The sequence below is a fragment of the Mustela nivalis genome (assembly GCF_964662115.1).
Source record: "Mustela nivalis genome assembly, chromosome: 5".
Lineage (NCBI taxonomy): Eukaryota > Metazoa > Chordata > Mammalia > Carnivora > Mustelidae > Mustela > Mustela nivalis.
Window position 1 is genome coordinate 26,259,682 of NC_139024.1, and position 23,275 is coordinate 26,282,956.

At 44.3% G+C, this 23,275-nt stretch overlaps 1 protein-coding gene across 3 annotated transcripts in view; it reads left to right on the forward strand.

Moving 5' to 3' along the window:
* The window catches only part of POPDC1 (popeye domain cAMP effector 1), a 37,589-nt gene extending 24,180 nt beyond the window's left edge, over positions 1–13,409 (forward strand). For all 3 annotated transcript variants that reach the window (XM_082731182.1, XM_082731183.1, XM_082731184.1), the window contains exon 8: positions 9,570–13,409. In XM_082731182.1, the coding sequence (XP_082587308.1) occupies positions 9,570–9,694 (125 nt within the window). In that variant the 3' untranslated portion in view covers positions 9,695–13,409. The remainder of the gene's footprint in view (positions 1–9,569) is intronic.
* Positions 13,410–23,275: the final 9,866 nt, after the last annotated feature.

Genomic DNA, 23,275 nt, shown 5'->3' on the forward strand with positions numbered 1-23,275 from the left:
TGGCTACAAGCTCTCTTCTCTCCGCTCCTGCCCCGAGGGCCTCACCAGGCTGCCTTGCCATTTTCTCCTGCTTATGAGGTTTAGCTCCTACGTGTGATGCAGAAAACACAGATTGATTGGAATTGGCAGGTGCATCACTGACGAGCGGTGCTGGGCACAGACGTCGTCATGACAACGGGAGACCGTATTCTGTTCCCTTAAAAGTTGTAGAACTTTATTTTGCTTAATTAGGGTTAAATAACCTATTGTGTGGTTTGTTCATTTGTTTGTTTCTTAAGTCCGGAGGCATTATAGAAAATGCATTCCATTGGAACTTGTCTTGGATAGCTTTTGTTATTTTAAACCATGTATTTTTTTTTTCAGAAATTATAATTAAAATGTATGAATTTTAAAGACACTGTGAAAGGGGCACCTGGGTGGCTCAGTGGGTTAAAGCCTCTGCCTTCGGCTCAGGTCATGGTCTCCAGGTCCTGGGTTCGAGCCCTGCATCGGGCTCTCTGCTCAGCAGGGAGCCTGCTTTCCTCTCTCTCTGCCTGCCTCTCTGCCTACTTGTGATCTCTCTCTGTGTCAAATAAATAAATAAAATCTTTAAAAAAAAAAAAAAAGACACACTGTAAAATACTTAGAGCAAGGTTTTTTACTGAGAAAAAAAAATCTTTTCAGATGTTTTTTGTTATTATTGTCAAGATGGTGTTCTGGACGCTCTCTTAATTTCAGGTGACCTGGTCACACAAATATGCCTTAAGTGAGCTTGCCTCTGGTTGGTGGTCTTACCTACAAAGAAGAGCAGCATATCTGACATAAAGAGTTTCTGTCCTCTATCTTATCCATTTATTTACCTGGAAGGATACAAAAACCCAATATAGCATTCTCAGTTTCAAGGCTGGTTTCATGAAATAACCTGTTCAACTCGATTTATATTCCATTCACCCCACAACCGCTGTAGACCAATAAACAACACCCTTGACATGAATCGTGTGGAGAAGTAGAGAGGAGATGGGATCAGGCAGCAGAACAACTGAGGGAACACTTCTCAGACCCACCCAGATGGCAAGAGAAAAGCCGTGTCCCCACTTTGTACGTTAGTAAGGAGCAGCTTAGGGAGGCTAAGTAACGGGGTCAGGGCCCCTGGGCTAGCTCTGAAACAAAGAAGTGTTGAATTTGTCTTAAGTTCTTGTTTTGCCTTTGACCCTATGCATATCCGTATCCACTGGGGAGTGTACCTTTGTTTAGGGATGTTCAGCCCCTGCCATCACAGCTGACACACCTTTACCACGTTCATACACGTTCTTATCTCATCGTCAACCCACCCAGGAAGGTTGGTGTGTTTTTCCCTTTTAGGGTTGAGAAGTATGACATTTATGTCCTCTGAGTCCTTGGTCCCCCAGCCAGCAGGGACTGTGCTCTCTGTCTCCAAAGACACCAATCCATTCACTGTCCTCTATCCTCACAGTGTTTTCTCTGTAAAATGATAGTATAGGGATTTTATACAGATACACATTTTTTTAAAGATTTTACTTGTTTACTTGAGAGAGAGCAAGAGCCCACAAGTCAGGGTAGGGGGCAGAGGGAGAAACAGACACCCCACTGAGCAGAGAGCCCTATACAGGGCTTGATCCCAGGATCCTGGGATCGTGACTGAGCCGAAAGCAGCTGCTTACCTGACTGAGCCACCCAGGTGCTCCTCTAGTTACACATTTAAACTTTTAATAACAAATTTAAAAATTAACAAGTTAAGGGTAGCCTAGGTGGCTCAGTCTGTTAAGTGAGTCTGCCTTCGACTCAGGTCATGATCCCAGAGTCCTGGGATCTAGTCCCGAAGCAGGCTCCCTGTGGAACAGTGAGCCCAATGCAGGGCTTGATCCCAGAACGCTGGGATCATGACCTGAGCCGAAGGCAGAGGCTTAACACACTGAGCCACCCGGGTGCCCCTACCCTTTCTTATTCTTTCCTCTTCTACCTTTACATTGTTGTAGGTCTCTTCCTTAACTTTTAAACAATCACAATTGATAACAAGTATATTCTTTTATTTCTTTTTTTATTTTTTATAAACATATATTTTTATTGTTATTTCTTTTTTTTTCCAAAATACTTTTGTTGTCATAAAATACTCATAACATCAAATTTACCATCTTAACCATATCTAAGTGTACAATTCAGTGGTATTACGCACTCTACTCTCTTTTGCAACAACAATTAAGTCTTCTTGCTTTCTCTATGATTTGCTTTGCAAAGTTTAAGCAAATAAACAATGTTGACATTATTATGCTTTATTCAGAACCAAATAATGGACTGAGACTACATTTCTTTCTTTTTGGTTATAACGTCATGATTCCTATTCTGTTCAAAGGAGACTATTTCTAATATCAAGTTCAAATAGATTCTCTTTTCATATAAAACAGAAAATCATGCCACAGTTTACTTCATACTTTTTACTTGCTCTCCCTGGAGGGTTTTTATTGTCTTGCTTTGGGATCCATTTTATTCACCATGTCCCTAGTATCTTCTAGCTTCTTATTCTTTCTGTCTTTTAACTGAAATCCAGTTTGTTTCTTCTTAAAGTCTTTAAGCACTTTTTCATATTTGAACCGTGCCTTATCATACTGCTTTTTGTCTTTATCGATATTTCTAGTTGCCTTTCTTTCTCCTCATCCTTGCATTTTCTTCTATCTGTACTCTCTCAGTACATCAATGGTGTATCCTCCTTTCTCAGAAAACTTCCTCACAGAACCTTCCATTCTATCTCATCCTAGACGAGTTGTTGTCTGCATTCTGTGCACAGCTGCCCCCAGGAACTGCCTTCCCCATCCCCTTGAGTTTATTCACTACCCGATGAGGTTACAGCTTTCTCCTTGTGGGGCTGCAGGATGCCACGGTTCCTCGGCTGTTCACCCCTGTTGCCGGGCAGCTCAACACCCTGACCACCCATGTGGTCATTAGCCACTGATCTGCAAATGACCTGTTGGGCTGAGAAAACCTCCTCATGGGAACCACTAACTCTCTCCAACCTATTTCCCATAACTTGTACATTTCTTTGGTTGGGTCCCTCAATGCTGGTGCCTTCGTTTCTCTAAGGGAATTAAGGACAAAAGCTATACCTACCCTTCTTCATTATTTTTCAGAAAGTTTCAATCCAAACTCAGTCTCTTCAATTTAAAAAAATCTTATGATATACATAAGGAAGGCAGGAAAAGAGATGATAATCCTCTCTAGCCATGAAGCCATTAAATCCTTCCCTATCCCCATTCATCAAAAATTGTATAACCTAATTAAAATTCTAAACCCTTTGTAAGGTTTTTAATTACTTGCTAAAACATTTGGCCAGATGGTTAAACATAATAAAAATAAGAGCAATTTGAAAGGAGTGAGGAAAATGTCATCAAAGTTAATGGAATAAAGGGGGAAAAATCATATAACATTGTATTAGATAGTTGACAAAAGTGTTCCCTCTTTATAAAAATTGAGCATCTTAATTGAGTATCTTAATCTTCTTGAGAGAAAAGTCACTTGACAAATTTCATATTGGGTTTTTATATTTATTTGGAGATCCAACCTGAGGTTGCCTGTTCATTCTCTCGAACAGGTGTGACCTTCACTCTGGATTTAAGCCCAAAAAATATGTCTGTTTACTTTGACTTGCTAAGAGACGCCCTTGGGCCCTCATGTAATTAGAAGCACACTGAAACAGAAGAAGCTTAATAAGGACAGAATTCTGTCAAAGGGAATTTCTCTTACCTAATTTCTCACTACTTTGGATACTAGAATTTTGACTGTTAGGTAAGATCTCCGTGGTCTGCCTGTATAAAGGCTTCCCGCAGTTCTTTGACTCAGTCCCTGAGGAAGGCAGGAAAGGGTCTGGTGGGGCAGGCTAAGCTTGTCCTCACAGAGGCCCACGACTACCTTCCCCTGGCAGGGAACAGCCTGCAGGAGCCACTCTGACTCCTCCTCAGAGGGGATCCTGCACAAGCCGCTGAATGGGTCAACTGAGGAGAGCCTCGACTTTCCAGATCCAAATCCTCTGGTGGGCATCCACAGTGCTGTCCCGCCCTGTGATCTGACAGGAGTGGAAGGGTCCACTGTTTGGTTCAGGGGCTCTTACTGCTAAGCCTCTGTCTTCTGCACACACTCAAAGCTCATATTTTTGAGTTTGAGTTTTTCTTTCTTCCCCTCAGGATTGCTGTTCTCTCTCTCAGCTGCACACACCGAACGTGGTGTACAGCTCAGAGGAAATGCCACTCCGCTGGCTGTGCCTTCTGGGTGCCTGGGATCCAAGGGAGGGATGGAGAAGTCTTTCTGACAGAAGATTTTTTTTGCCGCTTGGTGTGATATGAAACATCCCCCAGCAACAGTAACTCTTGACATAACTGTTTAACAATTTCACACCTGATAAATCTGGATTGCGGTTCAGCCTGCGACTATTTGTTTTACATACTTTTATAATAAACTGTCAATTGGCACCCAGAGCCAAGTAGAAGATGATTATAGCTAACAGCAAAAAATAATGTTCATTATCTCTTCTTCATTATAATAAATACCAAAGGATATAGTTAACCACTTCTGTTTCCCAACTGTAAAAGCGGTTTTACTAAAGGAAGGGTAGAAACCAGATTTCTGGAAAATTTATGGATATGGAATTATTAGTCTGCCTATAATTTGGAGTAAATGAAAAGTAAAGCATCCTACGGAGGTCACGTACCTCATAGTAATGACCTTGAGGGACAAAAGTAATTTGAAAATGCACTTAACTAAAGATAAGCTCAATATCTTCCTCTCTTCTGTCCTCGTGCTCGTCCATCTAGGTAGGTTTAGCCCCTCCTGGGCAAATTTCTGATGATGTGTTGGTGCATAAAATTAATGAAAAACCAGGCAAACTTGTAGAAAGAATTTATTCATGTTCAACTTGGGAAATGTAAGATAGTATCCTTGAAGCAGAATGTTCTCTCTTCTTTTTTTATAGTTTTTGGGGTTTTTGTTGTTGTTCACACTCCAAATTGGGCTTAGCTGTATTAGTGGACCAAGAGCTTACCTCTAACAGCACAGTGACAGTGACTGGGTCTTCCCACCGAACCGGTGGGTCCCCCACGGAGGCTGGAGAGCAGGAGGTGTGGGCAAGTGAGCTCCTGCTCCCCAGAGCCTGACTTCCTCCTGGCCACAGCAGTGCCAGATCTGCAGGTAGACCAGGTGACTGTCACCCTTGGCCTTCAGTGGCAGAGGAGACCCAGGCCAGCTGAGGTTGGGACAAAGTGTGAGCATTCTCTGCGACCCTGATTCCTGGGTCAGGCTGCCAGCTGGCTCCGGGTAGCTTCCCGTGGTTACTGACAGGCCCGGTGCCCGCTGCCCTCCGCCCTCCGGCGCATCTGCGGCAGGGAGGAAGGGCTGCAGGGCGCGCTGCTCTGGGAACTGGGACTGGAGGGGCCTGTGCGCTCTAACCCAGCCCCGGAGCCTGAAATGGGAGTGAATCTAGGATCCTGTGAGAACGTTAGCGGGAACACGCAGTCTTGCGGGCCGGGCAGGGCCAGCCCTCCATCCTGACAGAACGTGATCCTGCCGAGGCGGCCCACTTCCTGTGAGGAAGAAGTTCTAACACCACAGCCCCCCGCCTCGAGTCTTTCTTTCACAGCTTCTCCAGGCGGCCTTTGCTTTAGCTTCTGAGTACAAAGTAGAAAAATTGTGTGGATATGTGAGCATGAATGGCTCTAAAAAGTGCGTTGAGTTCCTGAGAAACGAAGTAAGATCGAGTCAGAGACTCTGCAAGTCATTTTTATTGCCCTGACATTTAACCCAGCTTCTAGCGGCTTGTCATCACTCAGGGGCACCTTTTGCTAACTGGGTGAAAACTTCTTGGCAGGTGATGATCCAGCCGAGCCTACTGACGTTTATGTGAGGGGACAGCGCTCTTGCCCGTGCGCCATGTGCTGCTATAAGCTGTGCTATAAGCCCATGCTATAAGCTCTGCTGAGTCGATTATAGAACAAGGATCCCCCAGGGAACGTGACACAGAATATAGTGATAACAGTCCCTTCTCATCGCAAGGTTTACTATATCCTGAGACTTCCTGCACATGAGAAATACAGGTGGTTCCCCACCCCCATCCGAGACTAAAGGTGACGGCCGTGTGTCTTTGCCTCATGTTCAGGCTCAGCCTTCTGAAGGCCTCATGTGGAGTTTCATGTACTAAGTAATGATCAAGGACATGGCTATGTGGAGGCACTTCTGCAGGACAGAAGAAGGTATGGTTACAGCCCTCAAGGTGCTTGTTTTCTAGTAAGAAACAGAGGCACATAGTTGTGATCACAGTGAACTACAGAATGTGGAAGGGCTGTTGGACTCTGGGGAATGGAATCTCCCCTCGTAAGGAATTAGGGAAGACTCCAGACGAAGAAGGTGGAGTTCGACCTTGACCTTGAGGAGTGGATAGGAATTTGATGAATAAGGATGGGAATGGAGAGGCCACTCCAGGTGGGAAGAAAAGCAAGAGAAGAGGGAAAGGATGAGTTGGATTTAGGGCGCAGTGAGGTTTGTCAGAGCTTGGACTGGAAGGGGAAGGAGGCCAAACTTGGAGGCCCTGGGGAGCACCCCAGGACTGTGGGTGACTCCCACACTACTGGTTTTTTTTTTTTTTTAATACTATGTGGTAAGCACCACAGCTCTTCCTTGGCCCTGGCCAGTGTACTGGGGAATGAACAAATTCTTTCATGGAGAAGTTTGAAAGTCCTTGCAAGGTTTTCACCAGGTCATTTCCAGTTGTCTTGGGTCCTCTCCTCATTCTGTCTCAGTGGGAAAACACACCAGTTGGTGACCGAGCTGAGAGGGCAGAGAACATTTTGGCCCCGATGTAGATGGCAGCCGCAGGGTCCCCTAGAATGTCTCCCCTGTTGATAGATGGATTAATATCCAGAGCACGAGTCCCACTTCCGCCGTCAAAATTAACTGGGTGTGTTTCTGTTATGCATGCTACACAATCACATCTGAATCCTTTGCCTTATTGATTTGGTTTAATGCTCTCAGACACGCCATCTTGTTTGTTCAGAGAGTTTTTATCCGATTGCAAATACTCAGTCTGAGTTACTGTTTCATGAGGCTCAGTCATACCTGGAGGCTAGACATACGACGGAAGCCGTGGCTACTTTTTAAGACAAATTTTGCTGCGGGGCGCCTGGGTGGCTCAGTGATTCAAGCCTCTGCCTTCGGCTCAGGTCTTGATCTCAGGATGTGGGATCGAGCCCCACATCGGGTTCTCTGCTCAGCAGGGAGCCTGCTTCCCCCTTCTCTCTCTGCCTGCTGCTCTGCCTACTTGTGATCTGTCAAATAAATAAATAAAATCTTAAAAAAAATTTTTTTGCTGTATGTGGGACCGTTTCAACTGAGAAACACAAACCCCATTCAAGTACAAGTCCCGCATGTTTTTATCTGCCATTCGTACCGGCGATAATGAATTTTAACAAACGTTCTAATTACTTAGGCCATTGCCCTCCAAAGACCATATCAATAACTCATTTTATTAACTTGCACACTGACAAAATGACTATTGCATCCCAGGCACGGAGGAAGAACTGTCAGCCACTTAGTCCTCTGAACAACCATACGAAGTAGATAAGAGCAGTGATTCCTATTTTACAGATAGGAACACTGAGGCAGGAGGACGTGAAGTAACTTGCCCAAGTTCACATGGATAGTATTCACTGCCATTTGAGTAGACCCGCAAATTGAAGGTTGTGGCTGGTGGTCATGCCATCACCTGCGAGAAAAAGGACCAAAAGACTTGCCTGGGTGGTTCCGCCATGCGGTAGTTTGTGACAGAATTATGTCTCTGGATCATCTTAATAGAGGCTCATCATCTACAGTTAACGTCAGTAGTTGTCTCTCAATAAACTCAGGATTTTAATGGACCATAAATGCTTGAAAATAAACAGTAACAGAAAATAAAGTTTCCATGTAGGCACAGCACACACAACTATGCCAAACTATACTAAACTATACCAAAGCCCAGGCCAGTCTAATTCCTAACTTTTTTATGTTGGAAGCTGTGGCCGTTGGGAGTGGCATTCCACCAGTGCGTGACTGGGACCGTGCAGCTCGTCATAAACACGGAGTGGCATTTTCTACCTGCCCAGCACCCTGCTGAGCCCATGACCCCATTCTTTTGTCTTATCCCCCAACAACGGCACTAGATGGGCCCTGGGAATATCTCCCTGTAACAGGTATGGAAACCGAGGCCTAGAGAGGATTAGTGACGGAGCATAGATCACACAGCTAGGAAGCAGCACAGCGGGGTTCTGAACCTGGGAACTGTTTTTTGAGGCTGGGGCCTTGATCATGTGCGTGCTGCACGCCACCTTCCCCCGTGCCGGGCCCATCCTCCTTGCCCACAGCCTCTGCTGTCAGCTGCCCACGCTTGCCAGGGATTAACAGGTGATCTGGATAAAGCTCTTGTAGCAGCTCTGCTTCATGCCTTAGCCGGGGCCCACTATCCACCTCTGCTCTCTACCAGGTATTTGAAGTCAGGTTTCACCATCATTCTCCCACCATCAATCTTAAGTCCAGCCTGAGGTCAGCATTTGCTGATTGACTGACGGACGGAATACCACTCCGCCCCGTTGGAGGGCAGCACACGCACACACACACACACACGGCTGTGCGCAGGGCAGACGGGGACCCCCGCCGGATGAATCCTGACACTCGGTGTGGGAACTTTGTGGAGGGGCGTTTGTGCTGTTCGGGGAGCCGCTCATCAAGCACCTTGAGACGTCTGTGCACCCATTTTTAGTAACTCTTCTTACTTTTAAACCACGTTTTTTTCCTCTCTCAATCATGGTGTCCTTATGTGGTAGATACTCAGTAAGCCTCTGACAAATGCATAAACAAAGGAGGGACAGACCGAGTCATTATTACTTCACTTCTCGGATATAAAAGGCTTTCCTTAAAAGGAAATGTCATACCTGGAGGCTAGACATACTATCATCTACAGTTAATGTCAGTAGTTGTCTCTTAAGAAACTCGGGATTATAATTATAACTCTGCTACTTGGGATTGTATTTTCTTCACCTGGCTTTTCCTTCCTGTTTGCCTGGACTAGCCCCCACCTGCCCTGCCCCCCTCTCCCTCCTCCTCACCCCTCCCTCTCCCATAGCAGTCCTGGCAGTGGCTGGACAGGTGGTGGCAACAACTACTATTTTAGGTGGTGCCACAGGTGGTGTTAGCTTCCATAGCTTTGGGATGGAACTCTTCTTGAGGGAAATTAGGAGTTAAATTAGCTTTTGAGGAACTCAAGTCACCACATAGATTAATGTAGGAACATGCATTCTGAGTCCTAATCACACTTTAGGGCAACCCTCCTGAAACTGCATGTGCACAGGCACTGGAATCCATTCCATGTTTGTTCTCATGACTGAGAGTCATTTCTTGACTTCGTTGTTTTCTCGAAATGCTGAATTGAAAATACAATGTTTAGGGGAATTACATGCCTGGTCCTAGCGATCGATTCCCAGAGAGTTTTACTCATTGATACATCATCCCAGCATCGGCGCAGGCTGGACAGTAAGTGGTTTTCCTCTTTGTGTCTCTGACAGATGTGCCGTCCCCACACCAGCGGGGCTCTACCAAGATGAAGCCCATCGAAGAAGGGGTCGAAGATGACGACGAGGTCTTTGAGCCCGTGTCTCCAAACGCACTGAAAGTCCATCAGTTGCCCTGACCAGAGAGAGAGGACAAGGGACCTGGATGGAATCTGTCTTGAAAAATACCAGCCCTTCCTCATGGCTTCTTGATTAGTCTGCTGTAGCTCTGGTAGTCTGAGGGCAGGAAAGTGAGGAAGGGTCAAAGATAGGAAGGTTGTTTTAGCTCTCCTTTTTACTGATCAGCTTTTTAAGCAATTATTTTACTGAGCCTTCTGACTAAACCTAGTTCTATTTTGAGATCTATATTTTCACAGTGTTTTCTAGATATATTATTGTTTTAACTTAGATCTATCAATGCAAATGCCTTTTCACTTTTTTTTTTTTTTTTTTTTCCTGAGTTGTGGTTCATTTTCCTCACAGTTTTTTTTTTCTCCACTGTGGCAATGGGGTTGTCCACTTGATAGGTTTAAGAAACAGTGTAAGTTCGAAATTGAGGTTGAGGTATCATTAAAAGGCAGGGAGTCTCGAGCGTTGTTCAACTGAATTTTTAGCTGGAAGATTGTAAAGAAAGATGTGATTTGGCTGGTGTTTATTTTTCCTCCCTGGCCAGACACATGACCCCAACTAGATCACCTTACTTATTTGGGCATTGTGTGGAGAGCAGGATAATGAGGAAAACTCATCAGCCTCTGCTCATGTTACCCTTCCAGTGTGCTGGGTGCAATCAGGTCTGAAACCAAAGCTGGAAAGAAAACAAATGGAAGCAGTTCTTAGCTCAGCTTGACCTTTAGCAAAAACCCAGCTCACCTGTGCTTTGGAGCCACCTTGTCCCACACACCCTGGTCTGGGGAACACCTGACTTGTGGTAGGGTGTCCAGGGGCTAAGCAAGTGTCATAGAATGAGGCGATTGAAAGAGCATTTTCATTCTGTGGTCTGAAGTTTCAGACAGTTCCTCCAGAGTCACAGATGTTTCCTTAAAATGTGCCAAATAGCCAGAGCTGGGAATGCAAATGTCCACAGAGCTTAGGGGGCAGACCAAAGCCATGTCATGGGCACCCAACCTAGATGTTGCTGTGAGGGCCTTGACTGCAAATCTCCCTTTTCTCCTGGAATCGTGTTCCAGGGAAGTGGGAAGTTGGCTGAAATCAGCGGTCAGACGGGTCAGCGTGACGGAGGCACTCAGCTGGGAGAACCCCTTTGATCGACTACACTACGTCATACGCCATGACGATTTTATTTCATCCACTAGAACCCAGTTGAGTTGGTCCTCTGTTGTATTAAACGGCTAAAACAAAGTTCCCAATGAAATTACTTTTAGGTAAGTTGAGCCCAAAGCAGCCTGTCTTGCCAAGAGGTGATTTCTCTCAGAGAAGGTAGATAAGCTACTCGAGGGTCACCTCCCTTTCCTAAATCCACTTTTTTAAGGCTAATGATTTTAGTAATTTCACTGGAGTTAAATTTTCATGCTCGGTCCCTCACTAAGAAAATTTCCACCAACGGAGGGTCCAGCTCCTAACATCTCTATCAAATGTTGCCTAATTAACGCCACATTGGAAAGGCTGATTTCACTTCACCTTAACACGGCCTCTTTAGTTTCCTGAATTATCAATGTATTGGGGGGAAATGAAGCACAGGTGAAGGATTTAGCCTTGGCTTTAAGATTGTAGAGATTCATTCTGTTGGAGGTCCCTTGCCGTGCCTGAGACCCCACGTGTGGTAACTGTAGCTAATGGCGCTGGTACTGCTTTCCTCTAACTGTCGGGGTAAGGTCATGTGGGCCACTTAGTTTCCACATGCATAAGACTAATTTGCAAAAATCACTCTATAGAGTAATTAGACATGACACCCTTCCCTGAAGAGAAAGTAATTTTAGATTCTGCTGAGGCCACGTTTGTAATGTTCTGTGGATCCACAGAAGCTTGGGGTTTCTTAACCTGACCCATGTTCAGGGGTGTCCCATTTTGTCGAGCTGAGACCGAGGGAAGGATCCTCTCTAATGACCAAGCTGCGCGTGTTGGGAGGCTATTTTCTGCAGCACCAGGAACAAACATTTTTAAAGGCAAGCTGCTAAAACCAGACGATCGGAATTCACTGACTGTGTTTATTAAAAACCCATGTGTGCGCATGCGTGCACATCAGCTCCATTCATAACAGAGATAATAATCTCGAGCTGAGGAATCTTAAAAGAACCACTTAGCCTGAATGGGAAACATGAACCTATTTTTAAATACGCACTTCTGAGGAAGACAATGAGGCTTGGAGAAAAGGAGGTGCCGGCCACTGGCTAGCCCTCCCACATAGACTCGATAGCAAAGAAGCAGATAAGAAGACAGAAAAGAGTTTTAAGTTGTAAGATCTCCTGTGGATGGCTTTGAATTCATTTATACCAGTGAACAAGTGTATCTTTGTGAAAGGCATAAACACATAGACCCAAAAAAAAAAAAAAATGCGTTTGCTGCCAAAGCCACTGATAAAATGCTTCTTGTGTTTTTTGGTGTTCACTTAGCTGTGTGACCGAGGCTTGGAAAATGATCTCCAAAAATTATTCTATATATAACCCCACATCTACTAGGTTTAAATGCAATACCGAGTATGTTGTGTGATTCAGAAGTGTAACATTTACACATGGATGTATGTGTCATTTGTAATATTTTGAAAGCCCTCATATTTATATTTATAAGATAATAGCACAGACACTAGATAGAAACCCAATGATGTTTATATATCTTAAATTAGTAATAATGGGTGCTATATGATTGTCAGTTACTGCCCGTTGCTTTCTGGGGTCTTTTCTACTGCTCCCCATGGTTCAGTTGCCCTGTCACCATTGGACACCTTTGTGTTTCGCTGCCAATAGTGTGTGCCCCGGGAGACACCGCCTTCTTCATATCTGGTTCTCTTTCCATGTGTCTGAAACATTTCTGGTTTTATAACCTGGCACTGCCAATTCCTGGTTCCCGGGTCCTATCCTGGCCCCAAAGGCAGAGTTCCTTGGATGCTGGGAAAAAAATCTTTGGGAAAAGTTGATGTAACCTACACATGCTGCCCTGTCCTTGGTGCACCGGGGGAATGACTCCAGCCTTCCAGGAAAATCGTCCTGCCAGTACGTGGATGGTGCCCAGCGAGAGTGGGGGTGTGCAGGGCAGCCCGAGTACTGCTCGGTGCCCACCTCCCTGCGTACCCCAGAGACCAGCTCCGAGGCGTCACAGTTCTTTATTTCCTATATCCATTTCTTTGGACATTTCTAAAGCCTCTTTGCAGAAACTTCAGACCTCGCCATGCCTCCATTTCGCCTCCCTTTTTTCCAACGCTGGTTTCCCAACCTCCTTTTCTACTTCTTTCCGGCAGCAGTGGTTAGAAATTCCCACCCGTTCGATCCCAGCTCCCGAGGACCTGAAAGAACAGGGTAGTGTGCCGGGAAGCCAAGGCTGCCGTGTAATCACGCGTCAGTTTTGCTCCAAGGATGACACATTTCCTCACCGACAGCCTTTCTTTGATCCTCACAGGAGCCCCGGATACCTCGAGTGTAGCCATATATTGTGTCATTTCAGAAACCGGCTTTTAAGCACTATTTATAGGTTAATCTGTTATACTTAAAACCTAGTTTTAAAGTACACGAGGATTTTATGAATGCTTTATACAGACACATTTATAGGAAAGTCAGTCTTTCTGTTTTTAGGTGCCATCGACATTGATACCATTTACTTCAAAATCAATTGACATTTTGTCTGAATAGGGCCTTAGAGTTGAAAATATCTCCATATACTGTCATTTGATCAAATAAATTTCTTACTTAGAAAATACGCATTTGATCAAATAAATTTCTTACTTAGAAAATAGGACGTTCACTTCATTCCTCTTACAAATAGCTGATTTGCTCCGACTCTATGCCTAAAGGCGGGGGTGGGTTCATTTACCCTCAGGTTGTGGGAATTGCTCTGGTTTGCCAAGTGAACTTGGGTCAGTTCCACTTGATTTCAAAGCTCTGCCCTCTTGGCTGCCTTCGGCCCTGACAAGAGGCAGCGAGACAGTGCTGACGGGATGCCGCCCCTGAGGAGCCTTCCAAGTTTCACTGTGAGACCACGTGCTTGCTCTAGACACGTTCCTGGTTCCACCTCACAACTCTGAAAAATGAATTCTATTTCTGAATTCTATTTATTTCTTTGACATGAAAAATGATTATCTTTCCAGCGATGCTCTTCCTCTGCTCCTAGGCCTTGTTCTCCTTCCACGTCGGCGCCATTTTCACAGTCCCACCGTGGCCTCTACCAGCTTCCTGCGGGCTGCGACAGCCCTGGGTCTTGGACGTCGGACACTACGTTAATATTTCCTTGCTGTTCACCAGGGACAGAGATAGCCCCAATGACTTTGAAGCTCTCCCAGCCTCCCTCTTCATCCTGAGAAAATCTTCCTCCTCCAGCTTTGTATGTTTTTTTTTAAAAGACTTTATTTATTTGACAGAGAAAGATCACAAGCAGGCAGAGAGGCAGGCAGAGAGAGAGGGAGAGAGAGAGGGAGGGAAGCAGGCTCCCCGCCGAGAGGAGAGCCCAATGCGGGACTCGATCCCAGGACCCTGAGATCATGACCTGAGCCGAAGGCAGCGACTTAACCCAATGAGTCACCCAGGTGCCCCGTCCTCCTCCAGCTTTTAGCCGAGGCTTTCTAGGCTTCTTCCCCCAGCGGCTGGGCACAGCTGCAGGTTCCACGATAGAACTGGACGTGGCTGGGCCAGACCCCAGAGCCCATCCACCCCCAAGCCCCATAGCGAAGCACGGTTGGAGGGGATTTGATGCTTGGACTCCTCGCATGACTGGCCCACAGGACAAAACGTGATGTGAACAAAGCTGAAACTACCTCACCCCGGAGAAATGGAAGTCCCACAACTATAAGACGGCTCTTAGAAGAACGGCAGCTAGGGAACCTGGGTGGCTCAGTCAGTTAAGCGTCTGTCTTCACCTCAGGTCAGGATCCCCAGGTCCTGGGATTGAATCCTACGTAGGGCTCCCTGCTCAGCGGGGAGCCTGCTTTTCCCTCCCACTCTCCCTCTCTGTCTCTCTCAAATAAATAAAATTTAATTATTTAATTTAAAAATAAAGGCAGGCTGCCTTGAGGGGAAAATGATTATCGCCGCTTACTTCTTGATATCACCGGCAGATGATGAACATTTACCCACCGGCTCACCTGTTGGTGGTTACAGACAATTACCCTGTTTTTGCAGAGACTGACGGGCGTGAACACAAGTCCCTTCGAAGGAGCTCAGACAGAGGCTGTAGACAACACTGCTTGTCGAGGCACAAGACCCCGTTTTCATCTGCTCTGAATTTGTTTCTCTTAAAATAGCTGCTATCTTGAGGATCTAGCTAAACTGTTTCAATGTGCTTCTCACTATTTTTGTTATTCTTATCTGATCTCTTTAAATGTCCCTCCTTAAGAGTATGGATATATTTTGCTCGTAAGAATAATTATAATAATTTACATTTTTTGGTACCTGTATTATATAGAGAGGCCTTTTTTTTTTTTTTTTTTTTTAGAAAGAAATACTAGAAACTTTTATTGAGAGGTGCCTGGGTGGCTCCGTTGTTAAGCCTCTGCCTTCAGCTCAAGTCATGATCCTAGGGTCCTGGGATCGAGCCCCGCATCAGGCTTCCTGCTGGGGTTGGGGTTGGAGCCTGCTTCTCCCTCTCCCCCTGCTGCTCCCCACCTTGTGCCTTCTCGCTCTCTCTCTCTCTCTGTCAAATAAATAAATAAAATCCGTTTTTAAAAATCTTGATATTGACCTTCAAATTCACCTATCCTTTATGTGAAAATGCGGGTTTAGTTACATGTTATGTGTCAGATTTCTTATCTCTGTTGTTCACCTCAACCTCCCTTTTAGCTCAAAGCAACTTAAAAGCACTGGCCTGAGTCCTACCCTTCTCCTTGGACATGGATTTTAGGTCAGACAGATGCAGTTCTGAACATTGTCTCTGACTATGGGATCTTAGGCAAGCTGTTAAACCTTTTAAAGCTACTGTGTCGTCATGCGTCCACTAGAACTTTTCCCAACACATAGCTGGTACTCAGTAAATGTTCTCATCCCTTTCCCTTCTTTTCCATTGGTTTTCAAGTTCAGTCCTTAAAGCTTCTGGAATCTTGGCAACCACAGTTCTTGTAAGGAGCCAAGGGGCCAGTGCCAGCAGGACCTGAGGGACAGGCAGAGCAGGGAACTGTTACCATGACCCCTTCTGCTTATAGCAGAAATGACTGAAGTCCCCACGAGTCCTGCGCTCCATGTCCTTAGATGCACTTGACTGGGGCAGAGAGAGGAGCCCATCCTGACCTCAGCAAGTGGCCCCAGAAAGCGGTAGGCAGGGGAAGAAGGCTGTAGGCACCTCTCTGTGTTGGCTCATGGGTAGAAAACAATAGCTTTAGGCTAAATAATGCTTTCCATGAGGTTCTTCTCTAAGAACCTTAAGCGCCAGTCAACATTTAACAAATTATTTGAACTAACAATCTTGCTTATCTCTCCACGGCGGTGACTGAATTGGGAGCACCTGGAATGGATACGCACGCAAGACATTATGGGTAAGTTCTGACAGCAGGAAGGATGGAGAAAAGTTTATCTTGACCCCACAGAGTGTGGGAGAAGGAAGAGAATTTATTCCTGATGCAGTTTGATTCCTAAAGACAGTTTGATTGCCAGGATATCAGGAAGGTCACATTACCTATCCGGATCTCAGTTTTCTCTGGAAAATGAGGTTATACCAGGAGAGGACTTTTCTGTCTCTGCTGTCCGTAATTCCAAGTGTGTGCCCTTTTTAAAAGCTGACATAGTATCTCCTCGTTTCACGTGTCCATTATCCATTTGACTCAGGACATTTTTTTCCTGGTTGAGGATGATTTGGGGGGTTAGGCAAACTCTCAGCAGCTGCCCCACCTCTGCTGTCCTACCTTCCAAGGGCAGTCGCATCCTTGCCCTATCCTTCATAAATGCCATGCTGGTTTGAAGTCCTGAGAACATTATCAATACCCAGGACTGTGTTGGGTCCTTTCATCAGCAAGCACACCATGTTTCCTTTACTACCATTGAAAGGGGTTCTTGAAAGTTCTTATCAAAGCAGCAGCTTGCTGAAAAACCGCTTCTTAACCCTTCTCGAATGGTGATGTCTGAAGTTTTCCTCCAAAGGGGACAGAACTGTAGAGTTTCAGAGCAGATAGAGTATGTAAATTTCAATGAGTTCTCAAACTTGAGCAGGCATCAGAATCACTAGGAGTCTCCAGCTTGCTGGGTCCCACCAGCAGTATTCAGCTTAGTGTATCTAGGGAAGGGTCCAGAAGGTTTCATTTCCAATAAGTTCCCAGATGGTATTGACCCTGCCATTCACATGACCACATTTTGGGTCCCCTTAACTAGCCCAGCTCCCTTATTAACAGACAAGGAGACTATGGCTGGGAAAATTGAGCCCAAGAAAAATTAAAATCCAAGTATTCTCATTCACTCCCCAGTGACTTTCAGTCAAAAACAACTTTTTTATTTGGGCTGTAGGCCAATAGTTTTCAAGCTTTTAATAATAATAATAAAAAAAATCCCTTAGGGCACAAGTATAAATACTCTAAGAACTGCTAGATCCTGATTCAATGTTTTTAGAACAGGGTTCTTCACCTGCTGCACATCGCCTTCAGAAACTCTGATGTCATTCATCCAGGTGTCAGGCTTTCCAAAAGCTCTGCAGATGATTCCACAGGTGGGAAATGGGAGAAGCCCTGGTCTGAAGGAAGGCCTGGGCATCACAGGTAATATGGGTACAGCTTCGGGCTGGTCCAGATTTTGCAGGCAAATGCTTTCCTGGTCTTGCCTCCTGCTCTAGGAACCATCAAGGAGCAGCAGTGGTGCCAGTTTGCTGTTTGAGAGGCAAACAGTAGAAGTGGGGAGCATTGATGGAGAAGCTCGGACCAAAGAGAATGGAGGCCATCTGGTGGGGGGGGGGTGTGATCTTTTTTTTTTTTTTTTCCTTGTGTATGTTAACATTTATTTTTGATATATTTATTCTTTTTTATTGAAATACAATTGACATAGAGCATTATATTTAGTTTCAGGCATACAGCCTAATTATTCCATATATGTATATACGGTGAAACAATCCCCACAGTTCAGTCTAATAACCAACGGCAACCACAGAGTTAAAAATTTTCTTTCTTATGATGAGACCTTTTAAGATTAACCCTCTTAGCAACTTAGAAATACACAACACGTATCACTAACTATAGTCACTGTGTTGTACATTACAACCCCAGGACTTCTTTATTTTCTAACTATAGGTTTATACTTTTTTGACTACTGTGGATGTGTGATTTTATTTTATTTTTTTAAAGATTTTATTTATTTATTTGACAGATCACAAGTAGGCAGAGAGGCAGGCAGAGAAGAAGGGGAAACAGGCTCCCCGTTGAGCAGAGAGCCGGATGTGGGACTCGATCCCAGGACCCTGCGATCATGACCTGAGCCGAAGGCAGAGGCTTAACCCACTGAGCCACCCTGGTGCCCCTGATGTGTGATTTTAAATCTTTAAACTCCCTCATTCACCTTCCTTGGCCCCCTGTAGCTTCCTTTGGAAAACCAGAGTCAGAAGCTTACTGCCTGCTTCTGGTGCCCAGAATGAGAGAATGCTTTGGCTTTGACTTCTGAGGTGTCTCTTCTAGCTCCAAGATTCATTATGAGACCTGAGCAGTCAATGTCTTCTCCCTGAGTCCAACTGTAATTCTTTTGTAATATAGGAATATTAATATCTGCCATCTTTACCTTTGAAGAATTTCGTGAGAACCCAACTTAGCGCACTGTGGAAACTAGAAAGCACTATAAAAATGAGACCTATTATTGTATTAACCAGTGACACATACACGGGGGATTAAGGTGAAAGAAACATCTCTTGACTAAATCATATCCAGATATTCTCTTGGACCTTGTATCTCATTTGTCCTTGCTTCCAGGTGCATCTATTCAAATCTAAAACCCAGAAAACCTGAGTGTACCATCCTGTGAGCATTTTAACAAGATATGTTTCTTCTCAGATAATGGGGAAACAGATCTTTTTAAAGATGTCTGAGAAGAACAACATCCGAATTTTAAGGAATAAAATCCCAACTAAAAATTCTAGAAGTCTTGTATTTCTTATAGCTTGAGAGGTGGATGAGGAACTTATGGGTTAGTAATGCTGTGTGTATATTTAATGCAGTATGGGTGTTTATAGGTTGGAATGACAAGAGGTCCTAGAAATGCTTAGATAAAATACTTTGTCCTATAGGGCACCTGGGTGGCTTTCCGTTTGGCTCAGGTCATGATCCCAGATCTTGGGATTGAGCCCTGCATCAGGCTCCCTGTGTTCCCTCTCTCACTATTTCTTTCTCTGTCAAATAAATAAATAAAATCTTTAAGAAAATAAAATAATTTAAAAGACTTTCTCCTAGACAAGTTACCTTATCAGTGCCTTTTCAGTGTGATGAACTCTACATTGACAGCCTGTGTCTTCTGCATAAGAACCCATAAATTTATCACTCACAAATACATATTTTTCCTGGGAGGAATTTTCCTAGGCAAATTTATCAATCATATGAAATACTGAAAAATCCAGTAGTAGCTAGGAGGCAAGGTTAAAACGGTTTCAGAAAGCGAGTGAAGAGTGCCCTCTGGTGGTATTAGGCAGTAACTGACATGCGTCAATGCTTGGTCTTTGATCGTCATTATTAAACTACAGTTCTACAGTTCCTTAAAGTCAGACTTTCATCCTAACCATTAGAAATTTTTACACTTCCAGTGATCCATTATGCAGTGTACTACATTAGGACATGCTGTTTATACTATGTTGTGTTATGTTATGTAGGTTATCTTTTACATAGTGCTAGAGAAAATTTCAGTTAGACTGCTCCATTAAGAAATGATTTAGGGGCACCTGGGTGGCTCAGTCGTTAAGCGTCTGCTTTTGGTTCAGGTCATGTTCCCAGGGTCCTCTCGGGCTCTCTGCTCAGCAGGAAGCCTGCTTCTCCCTCTCCCACACCCCCTGTTTGTTTGTGTTCCTTCTCTTGCTGTGTCTCTCTGTGTCAAATAAATAAATAAAATCTTAAAGAAAAAAAAAAGTGTTTTTTAAAAAATGATTTTTAATTAAAAAGAAGCACTAGAGGTTGCTAATATAACACTTCCAAATGAGATCTCTTAAATAATTAGATCTTGGCCCGCAGCTTGTTATTGCTTGTTTCCTTATTTTGTTTTTGGGTGGGGCTGGGGTTTGCATTGGAACATTTAGCTATTGTGATGGGGTTCTAATGGAACATGTGGAATCTTTGGCAGGTTTGGGAACTAACCACTGGGATAATCTAGTGTGATTCTAGAGGAGCACAGAATATTGGACCAAATGTTAGTGCAGGGTCCCTTCCAACCGCTCTGTTCTATGTTAAATTTTCCCTAGCAATCTGATGCATCTCACTAGTTTGGAAATGTTGTACAGTATTTATACACAAAAAGAAAATAATGACCTACAAATAGAGCGGGCAGTGGCACGCCTCCAGATGGCTTCAACAACAGCTCCTCTCACTTCAACCCCTCCTTTGTATTTTCCAAATTTTCCACCTTAAGAAAGTTGGTCATGATGAGATTCTATTGTTTTTTTAAGATTTTATTTATTTATTTGACAGAGATCACAAGTAGGCAGAGAGGCAGGCAGAGAGAGAGGGCAGGAAGCAGGCTCCCTGCCGAGCAGAGAGCCCAATGCAGAACTCGATCCCAGGACCCTGGGATCATGACCTGAGCAAAAGGCAGAGGTTTAACCCGCTGAGCCACCCAGGCACCCTTCTATTGTTTTTAAAGGATTGTTTTGGGTGAGTGGCCAAAGCAACTTCAACCTAGGACTAGCTAAACTAATATCTGGACCAGCCAATGAAAATTACTTGTACAGAATTAATTTCACAAAGAAAAAAGGGGAATTTGAAGAACCAATGTAGAGATAACTGTAATGGCCTGAGTATGTGACATAATGATCTATCTAAATGAAATAAGTGAGAAATAGAACTTGAAATATCTGACATGTGAGTAGTGAAGCCACACTTCTAGAAGAAAACATGGAAAAGCACCAAAGGACCACAAAACAATAATACAATTATTTGAACCAATTCGAATGTAAATATAGTTTGATTCTTAAGTTGTCTTTCCTTGCACTCTGACTTTGCCATATTGCTGTTAACGGTAGCACACGAGTCCAGTATTCTTAACAAAAGAGCAAAACTAACCATGTTATTTGGGGTACATGCAAAACCCCCAAGGTTAGAGTTGGTACTTTAAAGAAATGAAAACTGGAGCAGGCAAATAGCTACAGATCCTAAGCAGCTGAGAAATTAAATAATGATGGGGCACCTGGGTGGCCCAGTGGGTTAAGCCTCTGCCTTCAGCTCAGGTCATGATCTCAAGGTCCTGAGATTAAGCCCCGAGTCGGTCTCTCTGCTCAGCAGGGAGCCTGCTTCCTCCTCTCTCTCTGCCTGCCTCTCTGCCTACTTGTGATCTTTGTCTGTCAAATAAATAAATAAAATCTTTAATAAAAAGAGAGAGAGAGATTAAATAATGGAGATCCTTGTCCTTCATAAAACAGCTAGCATCTTCAAAACACTGATTAATTTTAGAAACAAAGTACACAAATGTATCCTAGATAGGAAACTTTTTAAAGTAGAAATTTTGTTTTGTTTTAAGAGATTCTATTTGTTTGAGAGAGAGCGTGTGGACACGCACACAAGTGGAGGGGAGCAGTGGGCAGAGGGAGAGGCAGAAGCAGACTCCCACTGAAAAGGGAGCCTGACTCAGAGCTGGATCCCAAGCCCCTGAGATCTGACGACCTGAGCCAAAGGCTGACACTTAACTGACTAAGCCACCCAGGTGACCTGACATTTTTTTTAAGAAACATGCAGTCTCAGAAGTATTAACCATTTTCCAGATACCTAAAACCACTTCAGAAGGAGTGTGTGTGTGTGTGTGTGTGTGTGTGCACGCGCGCATGCGCACACTGGGGGGGAAGGGGATTATAAAAGGTAACATATGCTGATTTCTAAATTGAGGATGACAGAAATAATTTGAGCAGCGGTAAAAGCTTTTCTTTTAAGTTTCAGTTGTTTCTAGAAAGTAAAGCAGACAAGAAACCCTATAGTTTTTTGAGAGGAAAAAAATCAATTTCATGAAAATAATGAGAAAACTGGAGCAGAATCTATCACAAAATGATAGATTGTAACATAAGCAATTTTTTTTTATTTAGTAGCCTACCAGGCAAAGCTTCATAGAAAGGTTCTTACAAAAAGCTATGTAAGAGGTGGAAATGGGAGTAGGTTGTACAAATGTAGCATTTTGTGTACACATAAGGAAAGCCTAGGATTCTGGGGCTTTCTATTATTCTGCTGTTCTTTATTACAAAAAAGGAAAAGAAATATTAATTGTGGAAATATCCTGGATTCCCCCTATTCAGTTGTCAGTCTCCTACCTATGGTTTAAGCACTGTAACTTTGTTCTTTTCTCCAGTGTAACTCCCTGGAGAGGACAAATGCAGTGAGCCAGGCTTCTCCAAATCAGCACTTGGGTGCGCCACCATAAAATGCTTGTGTATTTCTAAACATTATAAATGCTCAGATCACCTGAAGCCACCGCTTCTCAATGATGCTCTAGGGAGCTTGTGCCCACCCCCTTCAAATGGCTACTTCAAGTCCTCCAAAATGGCAACCCCCCCCTCCCCACCAGCACTGGAGGATGAGGAAAGCACCATTCACTCTGTTAGCATCCAGCCAAAGGCTGGACTAAGGTGAGACCAGAGAGGTGCTCAGGGCAAGGTACCACCCTGAACATGGACACTTCTTTACATTTTATACCATAGCCACCTCTTGCCTCCTAGTTGTGGCCCTGATCTCCTCAGCGGCAGTTTTCTGCTGAGTCTTTTCAGTCAGTGACTTGAAAGGAATCTGTAGAAAGATTTCAGGGAATACCTTCTTTGCGACCCCTCTTCCCTGGGATTGGTCTGTCAATTTTCTGTTGCTTTGGCAGTCCTGAATTTGTTTCCTCAGCTCAGGAAGAATGCCACTTCCCTTTGGGGTTATATCATTCTGTGGTGTCTTCAGGGAACTGGAAAGTGCCCTTAGGGGGAAAGCTGGGGGTAAATGGGTGCTCATCTCCTATGCTTTTTTTTTTTTTTTTAAGATTTTATTTATTTATTTGACAGATAGAAATGACAAGTAGGCAGAGAGGCAGGGTCGGGGGTGGGGAAGCAGGCTTCCCGCTGAGCAGAGAGCCGGATGTGGGGCTTGATCCCAGGACCCCAAGATCATGACCTGAGCTGAAGGCAGAGGCTTTAACCCACTGAGCCATCCAGGCGCCCCCCCTTTTTATTAACATATAATGTATTATTTGCCCCGGGGTGCAAGTCTGTGAATCATCAGGCTTACACACTTCTCAGCACTCACCATATCACATACCCTCCTCAATATCCATCACACAGCCACTCTATCCCTACCACCCCCGCCCTCCAGCCACCCTCAGTTTGTTTCATGAGATTAAGAGTCTCTTATGATTTGTCTCCATCCGATCCCATCTTGTTCCATATTTTCCCTCCCTACCCACCATGACCCTCCACCTTGCCTCTCAAACTCCTCCTATCAGAGA